We start from the raw sequence: 19,238 nt of genomic DNA on the forward strand, positions 1-19,238 counted from the left end.
ATCATCCATATCGGGTTGATCTTTATGGAAAAACTTACTTTGAACCAGTTTACAGAAAAGAAAAGAAAGAAGGGGCGGTTTTGTGTTTGATATGTGCCGGGTGTTTGGTACGTCTGAGAAGGATTCCCGAAAACGGTTGTTTCTGATTCCGAGGTTTGCGAATGTGGCCTGCGCTTTAGAGTTCAACCAGAAATCACTTTTTTGTCCATTTATATTTCCTGATCAGGAGTACACAGCTGTCTAATAAACTGCCACCTGCAGCCACACAACTCAGCTGCTTTGGGCCCGGAGTGGAATTTCATTCATCCACCCATGGATTACTCCTGCAAGGTCAAGGGTCAATCCTGTAGTGTAGCACTGCAGGACTGATCCTTGACCTTGCAGGAGTCTAATGATCTAGAGTGTCACAGTTATTAAACTATTATTATGAATCTTATGTCGTGGGTTTGGGGCGGCATGGTGGCACAGTGGTTAGCGCGGTCGCCTCACAGCAAGAAGGTCCTGGGTTCGAGCCCCGGGTTAGTCCAACCTTGGGGGTCGTCCCGAGTCGTCCTTTGTGTGGAGTTTGCATGTCCTCCCCGTGTCTGTGTGGGTTGGGTGCTCCGGTTTCCTCCCACAGTCCAAAGACATGTACGTCAGGTGAATCAGCCATATTGTCCCTAGGTGTGTGTGTGTGTGTTTGGGCCCTGTGTGAAGGCCTGGTGGCCTGTCCAGGGTGTCTCCCCGCCTGCTGCCCAATGACTGCTGGGATAGGCTCCAGCCTCCCCGTGACTCTGAGAGCAGGATCAGTGGTTTGGATAATGGATGGATGAATAATTGACATTTATTTTCCTCCGACACATGTTCCACAAGAATAAAACCATAACAGTGACAACATACTGGTTTCGGGCTGGATGAATGGATGTGTGGCTACGCTGATCTATTACAGCACTTTTTGAGGTCCCTAAAATGAGATTTGCGCATCATTGAAAAGGTGTCATCATGTATGATACCCAAGTTTCCAGAACCCATCCTCAATGTTGTCACAGAATCACAAAAAACGTATTATCCTCCATATGGCCAAAATACATAAAACCGAACCGTGTTTCTCAATCAGGTGCTCAGGTCCCAGCATGAATGCAGGTTTTCTATTCTGTGGGCGTTAGTTACACTCACCTGTTGTTCCAGGTGCGAAGCCTCCCTTACTGGACGCTGGAATAACGAACAACAGGTGAGTGTAACGCGACACCTGGCAGAATGGAAACCCAGCTGGGACCTGAGGACCTGATTGAGAACCACCGGTCTCGTGAACTACCCAGTGCGCTGGCCCTCCACTGAGGACGGGTACCGCCGTGTCATGATGCGCGGATTTGATCATTAAACCCGATCACTCGTGTTTACTTCAAACAAGCCGCGGGCTAGATTAAGAGGGGGGGGGGGCAAACGGCCGTTTTGACCCTTTGTTGTTGCAGGTTGGAGGACGTCTCTGTTCCTACTACGGCCAAACCAGCGGTGTCCGTGACGTCATCACGCCAGGCGTATCACCAGCCCTCTTCCACACGTGTCCTGCAGGAAATACTGACGGCTGTCTGTGAGTCAGAGCCGGAGGATTTCACTGTTAACACATTCATTTTTCTATCGTGTACAGTATAAAGTAATAATTATATTCCGAATATAATACAATGCAGAAAAAGTAAAGTAAAAGGGATAAAATAAAGGAACAAGGAAGGGTTAACACCAAACCGAACGTATGAGGTTGCTGATGGGGTGAGGATGATGAGGGCCGGTAGGTCAGAGAGAGAACAGCATGCGGAGCTAAGCTGTTCCTCTGTGCCAGGTGTTTATTAAGAAGTGTGTTTCTCCAGGAGGAGAGCTGCCTGTCTCCACCGCCCTCTTGTTACTCTGGTGAGGGACTTGAACAAGAACATCAGACCAACGTAACACACGTGAATATTGGGCTGTTTCACTTTTTATTAATTTTTTTTGAATTTTTTATATAGGAAATACACAAAGCAGCTCGTGCCAAGGGGGTCAGAACATTAACAGAAATCGCAAATCGGCTCACCAAAGTGTTATAAAGGGTGCTGTGGTGACCCACATCTATATAACTAGAGACATTCACCTAAGAGAGAATGCACTTCCGCTTCCGGTCCAGAGAGTTCAGTGTCGTTGTCGAATATATGACATGAAAAGTTGGAGCTAGTAAACTACCTCGACTACGTCTACTCTCACGTCTCCTGTCTCGTTGTTTTCTAACTCCACATTGGTGACCCCGACGTGATCGAACAACTAATACGAGTATGTCTGACAACGACGACGCCGGTGCTAACAACATGGCTATTGCTAACGCTAGCATTTACGCCGCTACTGTGAAGCTACCCGACTTTTGGCAGCATAATCCACGGCCGTGGTTTCAACATGTGGAAGCCCAGTTCCAGCTGAGAGGGATAACGCAGGATGCAACACAGTACTTCCACGTAGTGGCGGCGTTAGACGCATCGACAACGGCGCGAGCAATGACACTGTTGGAAGCTCCGCCAGCTGCTGGCAAGTACGATGCTATAAAGACATTCCTCCTGAAACTATTTGAACTGTCGGAGCTGGAGAAGGCAGACCGTTTACTGTCCCCGAATGGCCTCGGCGACGGCAAACCGTCTGATTTAATGGAAAAAATGCTGTCTGTGCTGGGATCGGCTGATCCGGCCTTTCTTTTCACACACATTTTTCTGAGGCAGCTCCCCGCACCTGTACGCACAGCACTGGCCAGTTCTCCTCTCGCCGCCTCCAAGGACTACCGTTCTCTGGCTGCTGAAGCAGACAGGGTTTTCCTGGCCAACCGGCAACAGTTTGTGCATGCCCTGCTACCCCACCAGACCGCCCCACCACCACCTGTGTACGACTATATGGACACCGCGGCTGCGGTGACAGCCCGCCGCCAACCTGACGACGGGCTCTGTTATTACCATGCCAGGTTTGGGGCAAAAGCAAAACGGTGTCGCAAACCCTGCAGTTACAGGGTTCAGGGAAACGCCAAGGCCGGCGCTCGTTAACGGCTATGGGCGCCGGCCGTGACTGCAAGCTGTTGTTCATCAGAGACTCCTTGTCGGGCCGGCGGCTGCTGGTTGACTCTGGCGCTCAACGCAGCATACTACCAGCACAAGCTGTGGACACGATGACCGACAGTCACGGCCCCCAGATGGACGCCGCCAACGGCACGTCCATTCGGACGTACGGTATCAGACATGTGGACGTGTGTTTTGGCGGCCGACGTTTCGGCTGGGACTTTGTGATGGCTGCTGTATCCACCCCGCTCCTAGGTGCGGATTTCCTCTGTGCTTTCAACCTGCTGGTGGATGTTAAAAACTGTCGCGTGATTGATGCCGTCTCTTTTGCGTCATACCCCTGCACGCTTGGGGGCGCTGGAGCGCTGTGCCTTGCTAACACACTCTCCACCGGGGATCCATACCAACGCCTGCTCGCAAATTTCCCCGAGCTGACCACACCCACCTTCTCCTCGGCGGTGGCCAAGCACGGCGTGGAACATCATATCACCACAGTGGGGCCCCCAGTTTACGCCCGGGCCCGACGCCTCGACTCGGCCAAGCTCGCAATAGCCAGGGAGGAGTTTTCGACTATGGAGCGCCTCGGCATTGTCCGCCGTTCTGACAGCCCGTGGGCTTCCCCTCTTCACATGGTTACTAAGGCCAACGGGGGTTGGCGCCCGTGCGGGGACTACCGTCGCCTAAACAATGCCACGACCCCCGACCGGTACCCCATACCGCACATACAAGATTTCTCTACCCACCTGGCGGACGCTGCCATCTATTCCAAAATCGACTTAGTGCGGGGGTATCACCAAGTGCCGGTCCACCCACTGGATGTCCCAAAAACGGCTGTCATCACACCCTTTGGGCTCTTTGAGTTTTTACGTATGCCTTTCGGCCTTAAAGGGGCGGCGCAGACGTTTCAGCGCCTTATGGATTCTGTGCTCCGTGACATGCCATTTTTGTTTGTGTACTTAGACGACATCCTCGTGGCCAGCGCGTCGGCGGAGGAACACATGACGCACCTCAGACAGCTGTTTGACAGGCTCAGCGAACACGGCCTCATCATCAACCCAGCTAAGTGTCAGTTCGGGGAGTCGTCCATCACCTTCCTCGGGCACCACATCACTCCACAGGGGGCCGTTCCCCTCCCTGCCAGGGTTGAGGCTGTCACCATGTTCCCCCGCCCCCGCACTGTACAGTCGCTGCAGGAATTCCTGGGCATGGTGAACTTTTATAACCGTTTCCTGCCCCGTGCCGCCCACATCATGCGTCCCCTGTATGAGGCCCTGCGGGGTAAGAAGTCTAAGGACGAGCTGGACTGGTCTTCGGGGATGGACGAGGCTTTTGTGGCCGCCAAGACCGCGCTGGCCAACGCTGCGCTGCTAGCTCACCCGTCGCCTGCCGCCCCCATAGCCCTTACAACGGATGCCTCCGACTACGCCGTGGGGGCCGTGTGTGAGCAGTGGGTGGGGGGGGGCTGGCAGCCGTTGGCGTTCTTCAGTAAACAACTCCGTGAGAGCGAGCGCAAATACAGCACCTTTGATAGGGAACTACTGGGTCTCTTCCTCGCAACCAGACACTTTAGGTTCCTATTGGAGGGCCGACAGTTCACCGCTTTCGTGGACCACAAACCGCTGACGTTCTGTATGGCCAAAACCTCAGAACCGTGGTCTGGGCGTCAGCAGCGTCATCTCGCGGCGGTTTCCGAGTTTACCACGGACATACAACACGTGTCGGGCAAGGATAACTCCGTCGCCGACTGCCTTTCACGGGCGGTTGTTAACGCCGTTCACTTGGGACTCGACTACGCCGCTATGGCAGCGGACCAAGCCAAGGACGCGACCGTTCAAGACTACCGGTCGACCCCTACGGCGCTACGGCTGGAGGACGTGACGTTCGACGCGGCCAACACCACCCTCCTCTGTGACATCTCCACCGGTCAACCGCGCCCCCTGGTGCCTACTTCCTGGCGGCGCCGAGTTTTCGACACCGTCCACGGCCTTTCCCACCCGGGAGTGAAGGCCTCGACCAAATTGGTGAGCGTCAAGTTTGTTTGGCCTGGGCTCCGTAAGGATGTTAGAGCCTGGGCCGGCTCTTGTGTGGCGTGCCAACGCGCCAAGGTGCACCGCCATACCAAGGCCCCTTTGGCGCCGTTTGTGGTTCCAGAGAGGCGGTTTGACCACGTCAATGTTGACCTGGTGGGTCCCCTGCCCCCCTCCCGTGGTTATACGTTCCTCCTCACTATTGTGGACAGGGCCACCAGGTGGCCAGAGGCTATTCCCTTGTCCTCCACGACGGCAGCAGAGGTAGCACGGGCGTTCATCGGCTGCTGGGTGGCCCGTTTCGGCACACCGGGTGACATCACGAGCGACCGGGGCTCCCAGTTTACCTCGGAGCTCTGGACGGCGGTCGCTGAGCACCTGGGGATGAAGATCCACCGCACTACGGCGTACAACCCGCAGAGCAACGGACTTTGTGAGCGGTTCCATCGGGACATGAAAGCCGCTCTGCGGGCAAGCCTCACTGGCTGCGACTGGATGGACCGGCTCCCATGGGTCATGCTCGGCCTGCGTTCGGCCCCGAAGGAAGACCTCCAGACCTCCTCCGCTGAGCTGGTGTATGGCCAGCCCCTGCGAGTTCCGGGGGAGTTTCTTCCGGATGCTACGACTCCCTGGTCGGCCGCCTCTCACCTCAGTGCGTCCCGGAGCGCTGCCGGTGCCTTCGCTCCCGTTCCGATGTCTCAACACTGCCTCCCCCGGTCCTACGTCCCCAAGGATCTGCCATCGGCGAGGTACGTCTTCATTAGGCACGACAGCCATCGGTCCCCGCTGCAGCCCCCATACGATGGGCCCTTCCGCGTCCTGGAGGCGGGGGATAAGAACTTTGTGGTGGACATGGGGGGCAGGCCGGAGCGGGTCGCTATAGACCGTCTCAAGCCTGCTCACTTGGACATTGGGGAGCCAATGCAATTGGCCCTACCCCCGCGGCGGGGACGCCCTCCTAGGTCGGCCCCGGCAGCTGCCTCTGTTCCTGCTTCGGCCCCGCCTATGGCCCGGGTTTCGGCCCCATCTGTTTCCCCTCCTGTGAAGCGCAGCCGTTATGGCCGCAGGGTCCACCCCCCGACTCGTCACTTGTTTTCCCCGTGACTTTGCACTATGTCATTGACTGTTCTGTTGTAGAGTCTATTTTTATGTTCATGAGTTGCGCTTTTGCTGTTTTGCATTGTTTTGTGTAGGTGAATTCTGGGGGGGCCTGTGTGGTGACCCACATCTATATAACTAGAGACATTCACCTAAGAGAGAATGCACTTCCGCTTCCGGTCCAGAGAGTTCAGTGTCGTTGTCGAATATATGACATGAAAAGTTGGAGCTAGTAAACTACCTCGACTACGTCTACTCTCACGTCTCCTGTCTCGTTGTTTTCTAACTCCACAGTGCACACGTTTATGGTTTCAACAGCTTCCCTGTTTTTAGACTATAGGATTGTTGTAATGTGTCGTTTGAGTTCATTTTCAAAAATTAAAAACAAACACGGGTTGTGATTGGAAAACGTAAGATTTATGAATATGTTAGTTTGCAAGTAATAAAAGCGAATTGATGATAAAACATTGCTTTGCTTTGCTAGACTATGTAAGCAGAAGAAGGCAAACAACACGTGTTCCTGGGGGAAGGGGGGGGGATTCCCAATACATCTTCCCCCAACAGGACAAACGTGGAGACGAGACCAAAATGAAGAAATGGCCCACATCTCCCGGACCCGGCTGACGAACCGAGCCGGGTCCACGTCCTGTCTACACCTTGGTAGAAATAACTTGGAGGGATTCAAAACGACGAACCGTTTCAAAAGCCACCTCCTTAACCTGACCGACAGCCGTGCGGATTATCCTCCACTTCCGCTCCGAGGCGAAGGAACCACATCTACCCGCGTGCCGCGTCCTCTGGGCTCCCCGACGTGGAGGAGGGGCGGGGGGTGTCGCCCCACACACCGGCTGCTCATTTATCAGGTTCGCCGGCAGGTGAATTTGCATAAAACAGAGAAAGACACGCGGGACTTGGGCGATGCAGTAAACGCACGAGACACGGGACACCACGCAGATGGTCTCTGCGGGTTCATCCGAGCGAGTTTGGCGGACTTCCTGCCGGCCCCCCCCCCGCGCGTGAGTCCGGAATGGTTTCTCCGGGAAGCGCGTGTTTCGGCGTCCGTGGAAATAAACAAAACCCCGCTCGGGTCCTCGAGTCAGTGTCGTGTGGCTCCAGTCCGCCCGGGGAGACCGTCCTTAACGCTGACGACCACTGCTTGGATGACTTGCCCGACGATCTCCGCGGTATTCCGGGGCTGACGTTACCGACTCCCGCACCCCCCCCGCCCCCGGCTCACCTGGACCCCCCTTCCCGAGGCGGCCGCGGAGGCCTGACGCGTCCCCGTACCTTCACAGCGCCGGCGCGTCGAGAAGAAACCATGTCCGACTTTCTCATCTCCCTCCTGATCCTCGCGCTCATCGCGTGCTTGATCGTGACCGTGGCGGGGTTCGCGCTCTACTCGGGACTCCTGCACGAGGTGGTGATAAGGACGGGCTCGCCGCCCATCCGGAGCGTCACCATCGCCTACAAGTTCAGAGAGGGGTCGTACAAAGACTGCGGCGCAGCCTTCACCGAGAGCTGCAGCATCGGCCCCAAGCTCAGATCCATCGGCGTCTACTACGACGACCCCAAGCAGGTGAGACCCCCGCCCCTACCCCACCTCCCCACCCCCACCCCCCTTCAAGTCCCAAGGGACCTCTGGTCGTCCGGCATGTACGCACAAACATGGCACGACGTTACAACGACCACTCTTGTGGTCACGCCTCATGCGACCCCAAGCAGGTGAGACCCCCACCTCCCCACCCCCACCCCCCTTCAAGTCCCAAGGGACCTCTGGTCGTCCGGCATGTACACACAAACATGGCACCACGTTACAACGACCACTCTTGTGGTCACACCTCATGACGAGACGCACAAAACCCGGGTGTCCTTTGGTCCCTGATCAGACTTGACACGCCGAGATATGGTCGGTTTTGTTTTGCTGACCTAGCCAGAGCCGGGGGGGGGGGGGGCAGACATTCTGAATTGTCATCTCCCTCTCTTTTTCTTAACTTTCTGGGTGAAGAAGACATCTGCTGCAGTTCCCATCCGGGGTCAGGCAGCGTGTTGTGTTTCACCTGTCTGGTTTAAGTGGGGTCTTGGCAGTAGCTGTACTTCTGTGATTTAAAAGTGAGCTGGCTCATCTATTTTTTTGCCTTTACTGAGTAGAGGATAGGGAAGTGAAAGACAGGAAACGAGGGGAGAGAGGGGGGGGGTTGGTGGGTACGAGATGCACCAAAGGTCACTGGCTGGGATCGAACCAGGGACGTCGTGGTTTGTGTGGCACGAGCCGTAAGCCAGGTCCCTGTTACCTGCCCCAGCAGGGTGACTTTGCTGCCTTTGTATTGTTGGAGCTGGGTGTGAGGAGCCCAGCCTGCTGTCAGCGGTCCGTTGCCACGTTGCACTGTTGATGTTTTTTCCGCTCATCTGGTCCAGTGTACACTGGCACCGGTCTGCGTTTGACTCACTGACGGTAACCACAAGCAGGGCCACATGGGCGGAGAGCCTCTTTATTTAGCCCAGCACACGTTGCACAGTCAGCCGTCTGGGAGAATAATCACTTTTCACACTTCCAGGAGTGACTGTGACTCAGTTGCCGTGATATTACCGACAATTAGAGTGTGAAAAAGTGTTTACAGTTTGGATGCCGGAGGCGGGAATGCCGGCTTTCTTAAAGTCAGCCGTGCATTTTTCCATCCACCGAAAGCGGAGAGAAGCGGATAATTCCCAAACTGAGATCTCCGTCTTGAGTTCCTGACTCCAGCCGTCACATGATAGCTCTGTTTTGTCAACAAGCCGTGTCTACACAACAGTTGTTTGTTGTGAGTTCTGAGATGCGAGCTGCAAAAGCGACGAGCCAATGGGGGAAGAGTGAAGCTGTCACGTGGTCAAGCAGAAGGCGGAGTGGCTGACGTGGCTGGCGGCACGAGGCTGGTTACTCTCTGATGGAAACGCAGATCAACAGCATACAACCTTGATTTGCTGTTTAGCGCGAGGCCACATCGTGTGCACACACACGGCGCAAGTTGCACGAGTTGTGCTGGCAGGAAAATGGCGGGTACCACCAGCAGTCGGGGTGCTCTGTTATGATTGACGAGGGTTGTTGTGTTTTGTCAGCTCAACTGAAATGTGAGTACTCGGGTTGTCATGGGAGAATATGGCCTAATGGAGGCTTCTGACGTGCCGGTGTGGTGCCCTGCAGCCAGTCTGCACAGCTGAGAAGGGCCATGGACTGATGTTGAGCAATGCCCAAGTTGGGTGGATGATTAATTACACCTGCCTTGTGAGGCTCTGTGAATCATACTACTGCAAAGTTTTGGCGAGGGGTCCTGTAAACAGCTCGGGGTAGTCCAAACTTAGGGGGTCGTCCTCTGTGTGGAGTTTGCATGTTCTCCCCGTGTTTGCATGGGTTCTCTCCGGGGGCTCTGGTTTCCTCCCACAGTCCAAAGACATGCAGGTCAGGTGAATAGGCTGTACGAAATTGTCCCTAGGTTTGAATGTGTCAGCCCTGTGATGGACTGGCGACCTGTCCAGGGTGTCTTCCTGCCTGCCGCCCAATGACTGCTTGGATGGGCTCCAGCATCTTGCAACCCCCGTTGGGACAAGTGGCTTGGATAATGGATGGATGGATGGATATATGGTACGGTGGCGCAGTGGTTAGCGCAGTCGCCTCACAGCAAGAAGGTTCTGGGTTCGAGCCCCAGGGTAGTCCAACCTTGGGATCATCCTGGGTCGTCCTCTGTGTGGAGTTTGCATGTTCTCCCCATGTCTGCGTGGGTTTCCTCCAGGTGCTCTGTTTCCTCCCACAGTCCAAAGACATGTAGGTCAGGTGACTCGGCTGTACTAAATGGTCCCTAGGTGTGAATGTGTGTGTGTGGGCCCTGTGATGGACTGGCAGCCTGTCCAGGGTGTCTCCCCGCCTGCCGCCCAATGACTGCTGGGATAGGCTCCAGCATCCCGCGACCCCGGTTGGAATAAGAGGCTTGTATAATGGATGGATGGATGGGTGGATATATCTGTGACAGGATATAGCCTGTCCAGGGAGACTGGCAGCCTGTCCAGGGTGTCTTCCTGCCTGCTGCCAAATGACTGCTGGGAAAGGCTCCAGCGTCCCATAACCCTGGTTGGGATAAGTGGCTTGGATAGTGGATGGATGGTTCCGTAAGGAGCATGAGAAAGCTTTCCACAGGTGTTAAGGTTCTCATAGGAGGCCATGGCTCATATAGTGAAGAGCAGCATCAGGACACGTTCTCCTAGGCTACGCTCTGATCACCTGACACAAGTGACCAACTTCCTGATTAATTTGTTCATATGTTACACAGAGGGCGGCACAGTGGTTAGCGCGGTTGCCTCACAACAACAAGGTCCTGAGTTCGAGCCCCGGGGTAGTCCAACCGTGGTGGGTCGTCCTGGGTCATCCTCTGTGTGGAGTTTGTATGTTCTCCCCTTGTCTACGTGGGTTTCCTCCGGGGGCTCCGGTTTCCTCCCACAGTCCAAAGACTTGTCCCTATAGGTGTGGTGTGTCCACCCTGTGATGACCTCGCGACCTGTCCAGGGTGTCTCCCCGCCTGCCGCCCAGTGACTGCTGGGATAGGCTCCAGCATCCTGCGACCCTGAGAGCAGGATAAGTGGTTCAGATGATGGATGGATGGAATGGGTTTGACCACATTTATAAGTGCAAATAAAGCGGAGAGCGATTTGATGTCTGCCAATACGATTCTCACGCAACTACACAGATGAGATTTTTCGGGTCATTGTGAGTCCCACATCATTCATGAGATACGCGTCATCGCTCCACTAAGCGGCCTCTTCTCCAGTCTCAACTGCCTGAAACGGCTCTCTCAATAAACGTTGTGTCCAGAGGAAGTGATTCAACTTCCTGTGGTTTTCTTAGCTGGATTATTGAACACACATCAAGACATGTGGTTTAAGCCCTTGCTACAGCAAGCATCCACGTTGCCCGAGTGTCCTAGCGCAAGGTACTAAATCCCTATCAGGCCCAGCAGACTGTTCCTTTTTTTTTTTTGTGGAATTTTTCCCCCCTTTTTCCCCCCAGTTGTACTTGGTGAATCACCCCACTCTTCCGAGCTGTCCCGGTCTCTTGCTCCACCCCCTCTGCCGATCCGGGGAGGCCTGCAGACTACCACATGCCTCCTCCCATACATGTGGAGTCGCCAGCTGCTTCTTTTCACCTGACAGTGAGGAGTTTCACCAGGGGGACGTAGCACGTCGGAGGATCACGCTATTCCCCCCAGTCCCCCCCCCCCGAACAGGCGCCCCGACCGACCAGAAGAGGCGCTAGTGCAGCGACCAGGACACACACCCACATCCAGCTTCCCATCCGCAGACACGGCCAATTGTGTCTGTAGGGACGCCCGACCAAGCCGGAGGTAACACGGGGATTTGAACCCGCAATCCCCATGTTGGTAGGCAATGGGATAGACCGCTATGCTACCCGGACTCCCCCAGTAGGCTGTTCTGAGGCTGTCCTATCACAATGTTACTGTCAACCCAGTACTGTTCCACTGATGTCTGTGTGGGAGTGCACAACATCTTCTTCGTGGAACTATAACCAAGTTCTCACTGTACAATTCCTGTTTAAGCACATATTTAAGTGTATATTTAAGTGTATATTGGTGGAACAGTAGATGTTGTATGAAAAGAGATGAATTAGTACAGTTATTTTTCCGGGCATCCTTTTGTACTTGGGAGCTGTGGTTGCTACATGACGGGAGTGGGATCAAGTCTTGGCTCGAGCCCCTGATACGATCTAGAGCTGTGCGGCTGACGTGCTGCCAGGTTAGAAGCAATTTTTCAGTCGTTTCAGGCTACGCAGGGACCGAAATCTGACACAAATACACGTACTAAGATAAACTGCAGCGTGCCGGAGTGTCAAACTTGCTTTATATAATCTCATTACCGCCATATTGTTTTTCTTTTTTTAAAATGTAAATTTCACCAAGAAACCATGTCAAGATTGATTATTGTGTATTAAGAGGCCGAGCCCGTGTTGATGTTAGTCCAGACTTGCCGGTAATGCGGGGTTTCCAGAAGGGCTCTGAGAAGGAACCAAGTCTTTCGTCTGAAGCGTTATTCATCACACCACGCTGCACAACCAGACTGAAAGCCGTGTTTTGTCTCTTTGGATGCACAGTTGGGTTTGGATGAAAAAGCGTAATTTAATTCTCATCCTCTGGTAGACTTCAGTGGAGCGTCGGTGGAATTCAGGGGGCCTCCTGACACCACCGTGTAGGTCATCACGGGTACAAACCAGTCATGTGTGAACAACCAGCAGTCTGTAAGTGTGGGGAATTTCCCAAGTTCAACTGTCACCTTCTCTCAGTTTGTTTCTACACCAGTGAAGTTGACACCGGATAAATGCCTCCACCCCTACAACCACGGTTGTGGTAACTGACCGGTCCTTTATGTCCAAAAGAAGGTAACTTGGGTGGTGCAGTGGTTAGCGAGGTCGCCTCACAGCAAGAAGGTGTGTGTGTGTGTGCGCCCTGTGATGGCCTGGTGGCCTGTCCAGGGTGTCTCCCCACCTGCCGCCCAATGGCTGCTGGGATAGGCTCCAGCATCCCCGTGACCCTGAGAGCAGGATAAGCGGTTTGGATAATGGATGGATGAGATGGATATGATTATTATTATTATCCCCCCCCCCTTTTCTACCCAGTTGTACTTGGCCAATCACCCTACTCTTCCGAGTCGTCCTGGTCTCTGCTCCACCCCCTCTGCTGAGCCAGGGAGGGCTGCAGACTACCACATGCCTCCTCCGATACATGTGGAGTCGCCAGCCGCTTTTTTTTACCTGACAGTGAGGAGTTTCACCAGGGGGACGTAGCAAATGGGAGGATCACGCTATTCCCCCCAGTCCCCTTCCCCCCAGCCCCCCCCAAAACAGGCGCCCCAATCAATGGGAGGTGGTGCTAGTGCAGCGACCAGGACACGTACCCACATCCGGCTTCCCTCTCGCAGACACGGCCAATTGTATCTGTAGGGACGCCCGACCAAACTGGAGATAACACAGGGATTTGATCCGTGTTACCTCTGTGTTGGTAGGCAACAGAATAGACTGCTACGCAACCCGGACGCCCTAATATTATTATTATCATTATCATTATTATTATCATTATTATCATCATTATTATTATCATCATCATTATATCATCATTATTATTATCATTATTATTTTTTATTATTATCATTATTATTGTTATTATACAGCTTCTCAATCTAGGACCACCAGCTCAAACAAGGAAAATGGGAAACCATGTTAGTTGAGATGACGTTAAAGGTAAATTCCGGTGTATTCCAGCCTGGGTGTTCTAGTATTTTCCATCAGAACGAGCCATTGTAATTAACTTGTCATATACTGATTATTAAATGTCGGTTTTCCACGTGAGGCTCATCAGTGTTGCTTAAACAAACTGTACGTACGGGCAGAATAGGGTAGGTATGGGTAGAATAGGGTAGGTATGGGTAGAATAGGGTAGGTATGGGTAGAATAGGGTAGGTATGGCAGAATGGGGTAGGTATGGCAGAATAGGGCAGGTAGGGTAGGTATGGCAGAATGGGGTAGGTATGGCAGAATAGGGTAGGTATGGCAGAATAGGGCAGGTAGGGTAGGTATGGCAGAATGGGGTAGGTATGGCAGAATGGGGTAGGTATGGCAGAATGGGGTAGCTATGGGCAGAATAGGGTAGGTATGGCAGAATAGGGTAGGTATGGCAGAATAGGGTAAGTATGGCAGAATAGGGCAGGTAGGGTAGGTATGGCAGAATGGGGTAGATATGGCAGAATGGGGTAGGTATGGGCAGAATGGGGTATGTTTGGCAGAATGGGGTAGGTATGGGCAGAATAGGGTAGGTATGGCAGAATAGGGTAGGTATGGCAGAATGGGGTAGGTATGGGTAGAATAGGGTAGGTATGGCAGAATAGGGTAGGTAGAGTAGGTATGGCAGAATGGGGTAGGTTTGGCAGCACGTCCTGCAGTTCCAGTGTTCAGTTAAATAGTTTTTTAATTGCAGCTAATAAATGTAAAATTTCAACTTGGTTTCACTTGCAAGTTCAACTTTATTGTCATGTGTAGAACACAGTGACATTCTTGTGCACTGGCTCTCTCTGGCTTGACACAAAGGACACAAGGACACAATTTATAATTTGTGATATTGGGCGACACAAAACAAAATTGACTTGACTATCCCAAAAGAAACCCAAAACATTTAAATATTAAGATAGAGGGGCGGCACGGTGGTGTAGTGGTTAGCGCCGTTGCCTCACAGCAAGAGGTCCCTGGGTTCGAGTCCCGGGGTAGTCCAACCTTGGGGGTTGTCCCGGGTCGTCCTCTGTGTGGAGTTTGCATGTTCTCCCCGTGTCTGTGTGGGTTTCCTCCGGGGGCTCCAGTTTACTCCCACAGTCCAAAGACATGTAGGTCAGGTGAATCAGCTGTACTAAATTGTCCCTAGGTGTGTGTGTGCGCGTGTGTGTGCGCGTGTGTGTGCGCGTGTGTGTGGGCCCTGTGATGTGTGATGGCCTGGCGGCCTGTCCAGGGTGTCTCCCCACCTGCTGCCCAATGACTGCTGGGATAGACTCCAGCATCCCTGCTACCCTGAGAGCAGGATAAGTGGTTCAGGTAATGGATGGGTGGATGGGTCGATGGGTGGGTGGATGGATGGATGGATTGATGGGTGGGTGGATATTAAGATATGTAGGAAAAAAACTTCTGTGCATTGTGGTACATGCCTGTTTTGTGCATCATGCAGTGTGGGTAAACACCATGTTTAGCTGTAGTTGGCTGGTCCTGTGTGGGGTTCACTCAGAGACAGTGATGTCATCGCCTTTTTTCTGTTCCAGTTTTTCTGTCCGGTGACGTCGCCCCCCAGTTGTGACCCTGTATCCAAAAGCTGACTTCCGAAGGCCAAAGGGACCAGGATAGTGATTACTTAGTGGATTACTAGCTGCTGCTAGGGTGAAGTTTTGAAGTTCTAGGCCTGAATAGTTTATTATAGTGGTATAGTGAATATGGTTGTCATGTGATACAGCCCCAAGCCGTGATACTGTGGTTTTACATGAAGTGTTGTTGTGTTGTAGAAGATAAATAATGAAGGTTTTACCACACTGGTGGCTGATGAGTGCGTGACGCATGAAACATATATACACACAGTAGGGCCCTACATGGGCCAAAAACTTCGGCCCTAGCCCGGCCCCAGCCTGATAAGGTCTGCAGTTTTTCAAGAGCCGAGACCAACGTCAATATCACTTTAAGATCTCTCTGATACACACAAACACACACAAACACACACACACACACAGGGCATGGTCAACTGTTACACGTGTAGTAGTACACGCATATGTATAATATTTATAATATAATAAATATAACACTATTCATACAGTGCCCTATATGTGCTCTGCACATATATGGGAAGTTAAATTAGCCCGAGTCTGACCCGAGGCCAATCCAGCAAAAAAAAAAAAAAGGCCCGAGCCCGGCCTAAATGGACTCAGTGTGCTGGGACCCATCGGGCTTGCAGAGCTCTAATACACAGTACATGATAGCACAACAATATAAGGTGCATATGGGTGCATCAGCTGTTCAGCAACCTGACTGCCTGTGGAACGAAACTATTACTGAGATGGGTGGTGTGTGATTTGATGCTCCGGTAATGTTTCTTAGATGGAAGGAGCGAGAAGGGAACATGAGCGGGGTGGCTGGTGTCCTTAATGATGTTTTGGCCTTTCCTTTTGCAGCGAGTGTTGTAAATGTTGTGGTAGTTTCATACCAATGATTTTTGCTGCTGTCTTAATAGTTCTTTGGAGCAGTCTGCAGTCCTAAGCAGTCAGGCTGCAAAACCACACTGTGATACAGCCTGTCAACACACTCTCCATGGTACTGAGATAAAAGTTCCTAAGAGTTGTGGTACTCGTACCAAAACTCTTGAGACAACTCAGAAAATCCAGTCTCTGCTGTGCCTTCCTGATGATGCAGTCGGTGTTCAGCGACCATGTGAGGGTGTCTGTGATGTGTAAACCGGGAAATCTAAACTGTCCACAGTTTCAACAGATGATCCATTGATGGAAATAGGAATATGATTTCCCCTGATCTTCCTAAAGTCAACAATGATTTCTTTTGTCTTATTGACATTTAGAGAGAGGTTGTTATCATGGCACCATATGATTAAATCTTCCACTTCCTTCCTAGAGACCCTCTCATCACTGTCGCTTATTAGTCCAACCACTGTGGTGTCTTCTGTCGTCATATTTGGTAACACAGTCGTATTTAAACAGACTGTACAATAGGGGGCTGAGACAGCAGCCCTGAGGCACACCGGTCCTAAGAACTAATGTGGATGAGTATGTTTTAACTGTTCTCACAGTCTGGGGCCTGCCTGTCAGGAAATCAAATAGCCAGTTTCCCAGACCAAGACCTCTGAGTTTCAACACCAGTTTGGATTCTACTACTACTACTACTACTACTACTACTACTTCTTTCGGCTGCTCCCGTTAGGGGGCGCCACAGTGGATCATCCGTTTCCATCTCTTCCTGTCCTCTGCATTTTCCTCTGTCACATCAGCCACCTGCATGTCCTCCCTCACCGCATCCATAAACCTCCTCTTTGGCCTTCCTCCTTTCCTCTTCCCTGGCAGCTCCATATTCAGCATCCTTCTCCCAATATACCCAGCATATCTCCTCCGCACATGTCCAAACCATCTCAATCTCACCTCTCTTGCTTTGTCCCCAAACCGTCCAACCTGAGCTGTCCCTCTAATATACTCGTTCAGATATTGTACTCGTTCGGACTCATTTGAATTTGGATAGTACCAGTTTGGATGGTACAATTGTATTAAAAGCCGAGCTGTAATCAATAGACAACAACATTCTGACATAGGTATTTTTCATTTCAAGCTGTACTAAAGCAGTATGCCGAGTAAGTGAGATAGCGCCATCCACAGATCTGTTGGAATAGTAGGCAAACTAATGGGTCATGGGTAACCGGAATGTTACATTTTATATATGATATAACCAATCTTTCCAGACACTTCATAATAACATAGTTCAAGGCAAAAGGTCGGTAAACATTAAGGTAAGAGACAGGTGTTTTCTTAGGTACAGGCACACTGGTGGTTTTCTTAAAACACAGTGGAACCACACACAATGACAGGGACAGGTTAAAACTGTCAGTAAAAACTTGAGCTATCTGGGTGTAAAATACCTTGAGGACATGGGCAGGGGTGCCCTCTGGGGCCAGCAGCTTTATGAGCCTTAACCCTTTCAAAAGTTTTACTCGCATCAGCCTCCGTCACCTGCAGATCGGCTACGTCGGGTGGGCACTGTGCTGCTGTCACTGGGTCCAAGTTGTGAGCTTCAAAGGGGGGCATAAAAGTTGTTAAGCTCATCTGGGAGAGAGGCAGAGGTGTTGATAGGCGTACTGGGTTTAGATTTATAGTCCGTAATCGCCTGCAGCCCCCTCCACATGCACCACAAGCCACTGTAATCATTTTCCATTTTGTCCCTCCTTTATTGTCTTTTAGCTGCTTTGATGGCTCTTCTTAACTCACACCTGGATTTTTCGTTGCATTCCTTGTCCCCCAGTTTAAAAGCAGCAAATAAGAGGTTTAGATAAACTGGGCTTGTTGTATGCTTAGCGTGCCCTACTGTCGCCATTGTGAAATAGAGTATCTGTCTGAGCTCGTCTCCAAAAAAAACTCCACAGTGAGTCGTGAAATACTATCACAATCTGTAGCCATTCAAAGCTGCCTTTAGGGTACTACAAAAACAAGACCCAGGTTGAAAAAAAACCCTACAATTTTCCTTTTAAGAGTAAAGGACACATTCCATGCAGGGGAGATGGAAGTGTCTGGAAAGGGACACTCTGCCTATTGCATTTTTCACTTTGTTGTGTGTCTTTACAGGTTGTCTGATGGCGCTGTAGTGCTTTAATGTAATTCTTGGGTGTGCAATTAATGTCATCTCACAAGTGAAATGGATGCCGGAGTACACAGGTGAAGGATGAAATATACGGTGTCTCCGTGGGGGGGGGGGGGGCTATCAGGGTACCTAAAAGATGCAGTCGTAGTAGACAGAAGTATCTGGAAGATTTTTTTTTTATTCAGTTATTTGCAAGCCTATGCTGTTCGCCTGAGGGTGGCACCTCTTCTCAGTGTGACTGCATGAAGAACAGCGAGATGGACGTTTATCTGCAAAACCCTCTTTCCAGCCAGTCCTTCATATTGGACCATAGAAGACGTGTTCCAAGCTGCATGTGACTGAGGCCGTGTTTGATTGTTGGTTGGTGTTGCCAGTATCCTTGTCTGCTACCTGCCGGACAGTTGGGTACACTAGATGGCAGCATTGACACTGTAGTAAAAGTTATTCTGCAGGCCAGGAGCATCCAGACAGCAGCCACAAACCCATTCACATACTGCATTTATTGGTCATATGGTCACTGAAATAACACTGGCCAGTGTAATTTATTTTGTCAAAAGTGAGGTTTGCGATGTGATTTGCAGTGTGTTTGCAATTTGCAGTGGTGCGAGTTTGCAGCACTGATAGTGCTGCGGTACCTCATCACCTTTTACACTTGTCAAACTCGTTACAGAATGTGGGACCATGCGCTGCCTCCATTCACAACGGGCAGGTCAGACAAGGCTACCTTATGGACAGGTGTGACCGGTTGTCTCTGTTTGGTTTAATAGTGTGTAGTGGTGAGGAAGGTGACTGACATCCTCACCTCTCGCCATGGATATCAGAGGTGGTACCCACACATGGAAGCAATTAGAAGCAGCCTAGCGACTCCTCTGAATGCCCCGAGGCTGCTGAGTGTGTTGTCCTATGCATTGTGCCAGTGTGTGTCTGTGTGTGTGTGTGTGCATGCGATCAAGCATGCATGTGTTTGAGAGGTAGAATCTCTCTTATCAGCATGACCAAAATCACCCAAGGGCCTGCAGAAAAACAGCACCTCAGGCTGCGGTGTTGCAGGACTTTCATATTTCAGGTGTCATTAGCTGCAGGCAGCAACAACGATAAGAGAAGCATGCGCCGAATTTTTGGTCTTACATAAACAGATTAGATGGATGAGTTCCTTTGTTG

At 51.7% G+C, this 19,238-nt stretch overlaps 1 protein-coding gene across 1 annotated transcript in view; it reads left to right on the plus strand.

The window, feature by feature from the left end:
* Nucleotides 1-6,692: 6,692 nt before the first annotated feature.
* The window catches only part of tex264a (testis expressed 264, ER-phagy receptor a), a 120,228-nt gene continuing 107,682 nt past the window's right edge, over nucleotides 6,693-19,238 (plus strand). The window contains exon 1 of the mRNA XM_056275435.1: nucleotides 6,693-7,742. Within this exon, the coding sequence (XP_056131410.1) occupies nucleotides 7,194-7,742 (549 nt within the window). The 5' untranslated portion in view covers nucleotides 6,693-7,193. The remainder of the gene's footprint in view (nucleotides 7,743-19,238) is intronic.

Source organism: Lampris incognitus, chromosome 2, assembly GCF_029633865.1.
Source record: "Lampris incognitus isolate fLamInc1 chromosome 2, fLamInc1.hap2, whole genome shotgun sequence".
NCBI lineage: Eukaryota > Metazoa > Chordata > Actinopteri > Lampriformes > Lampridae > Lampris > Lampris incognitus.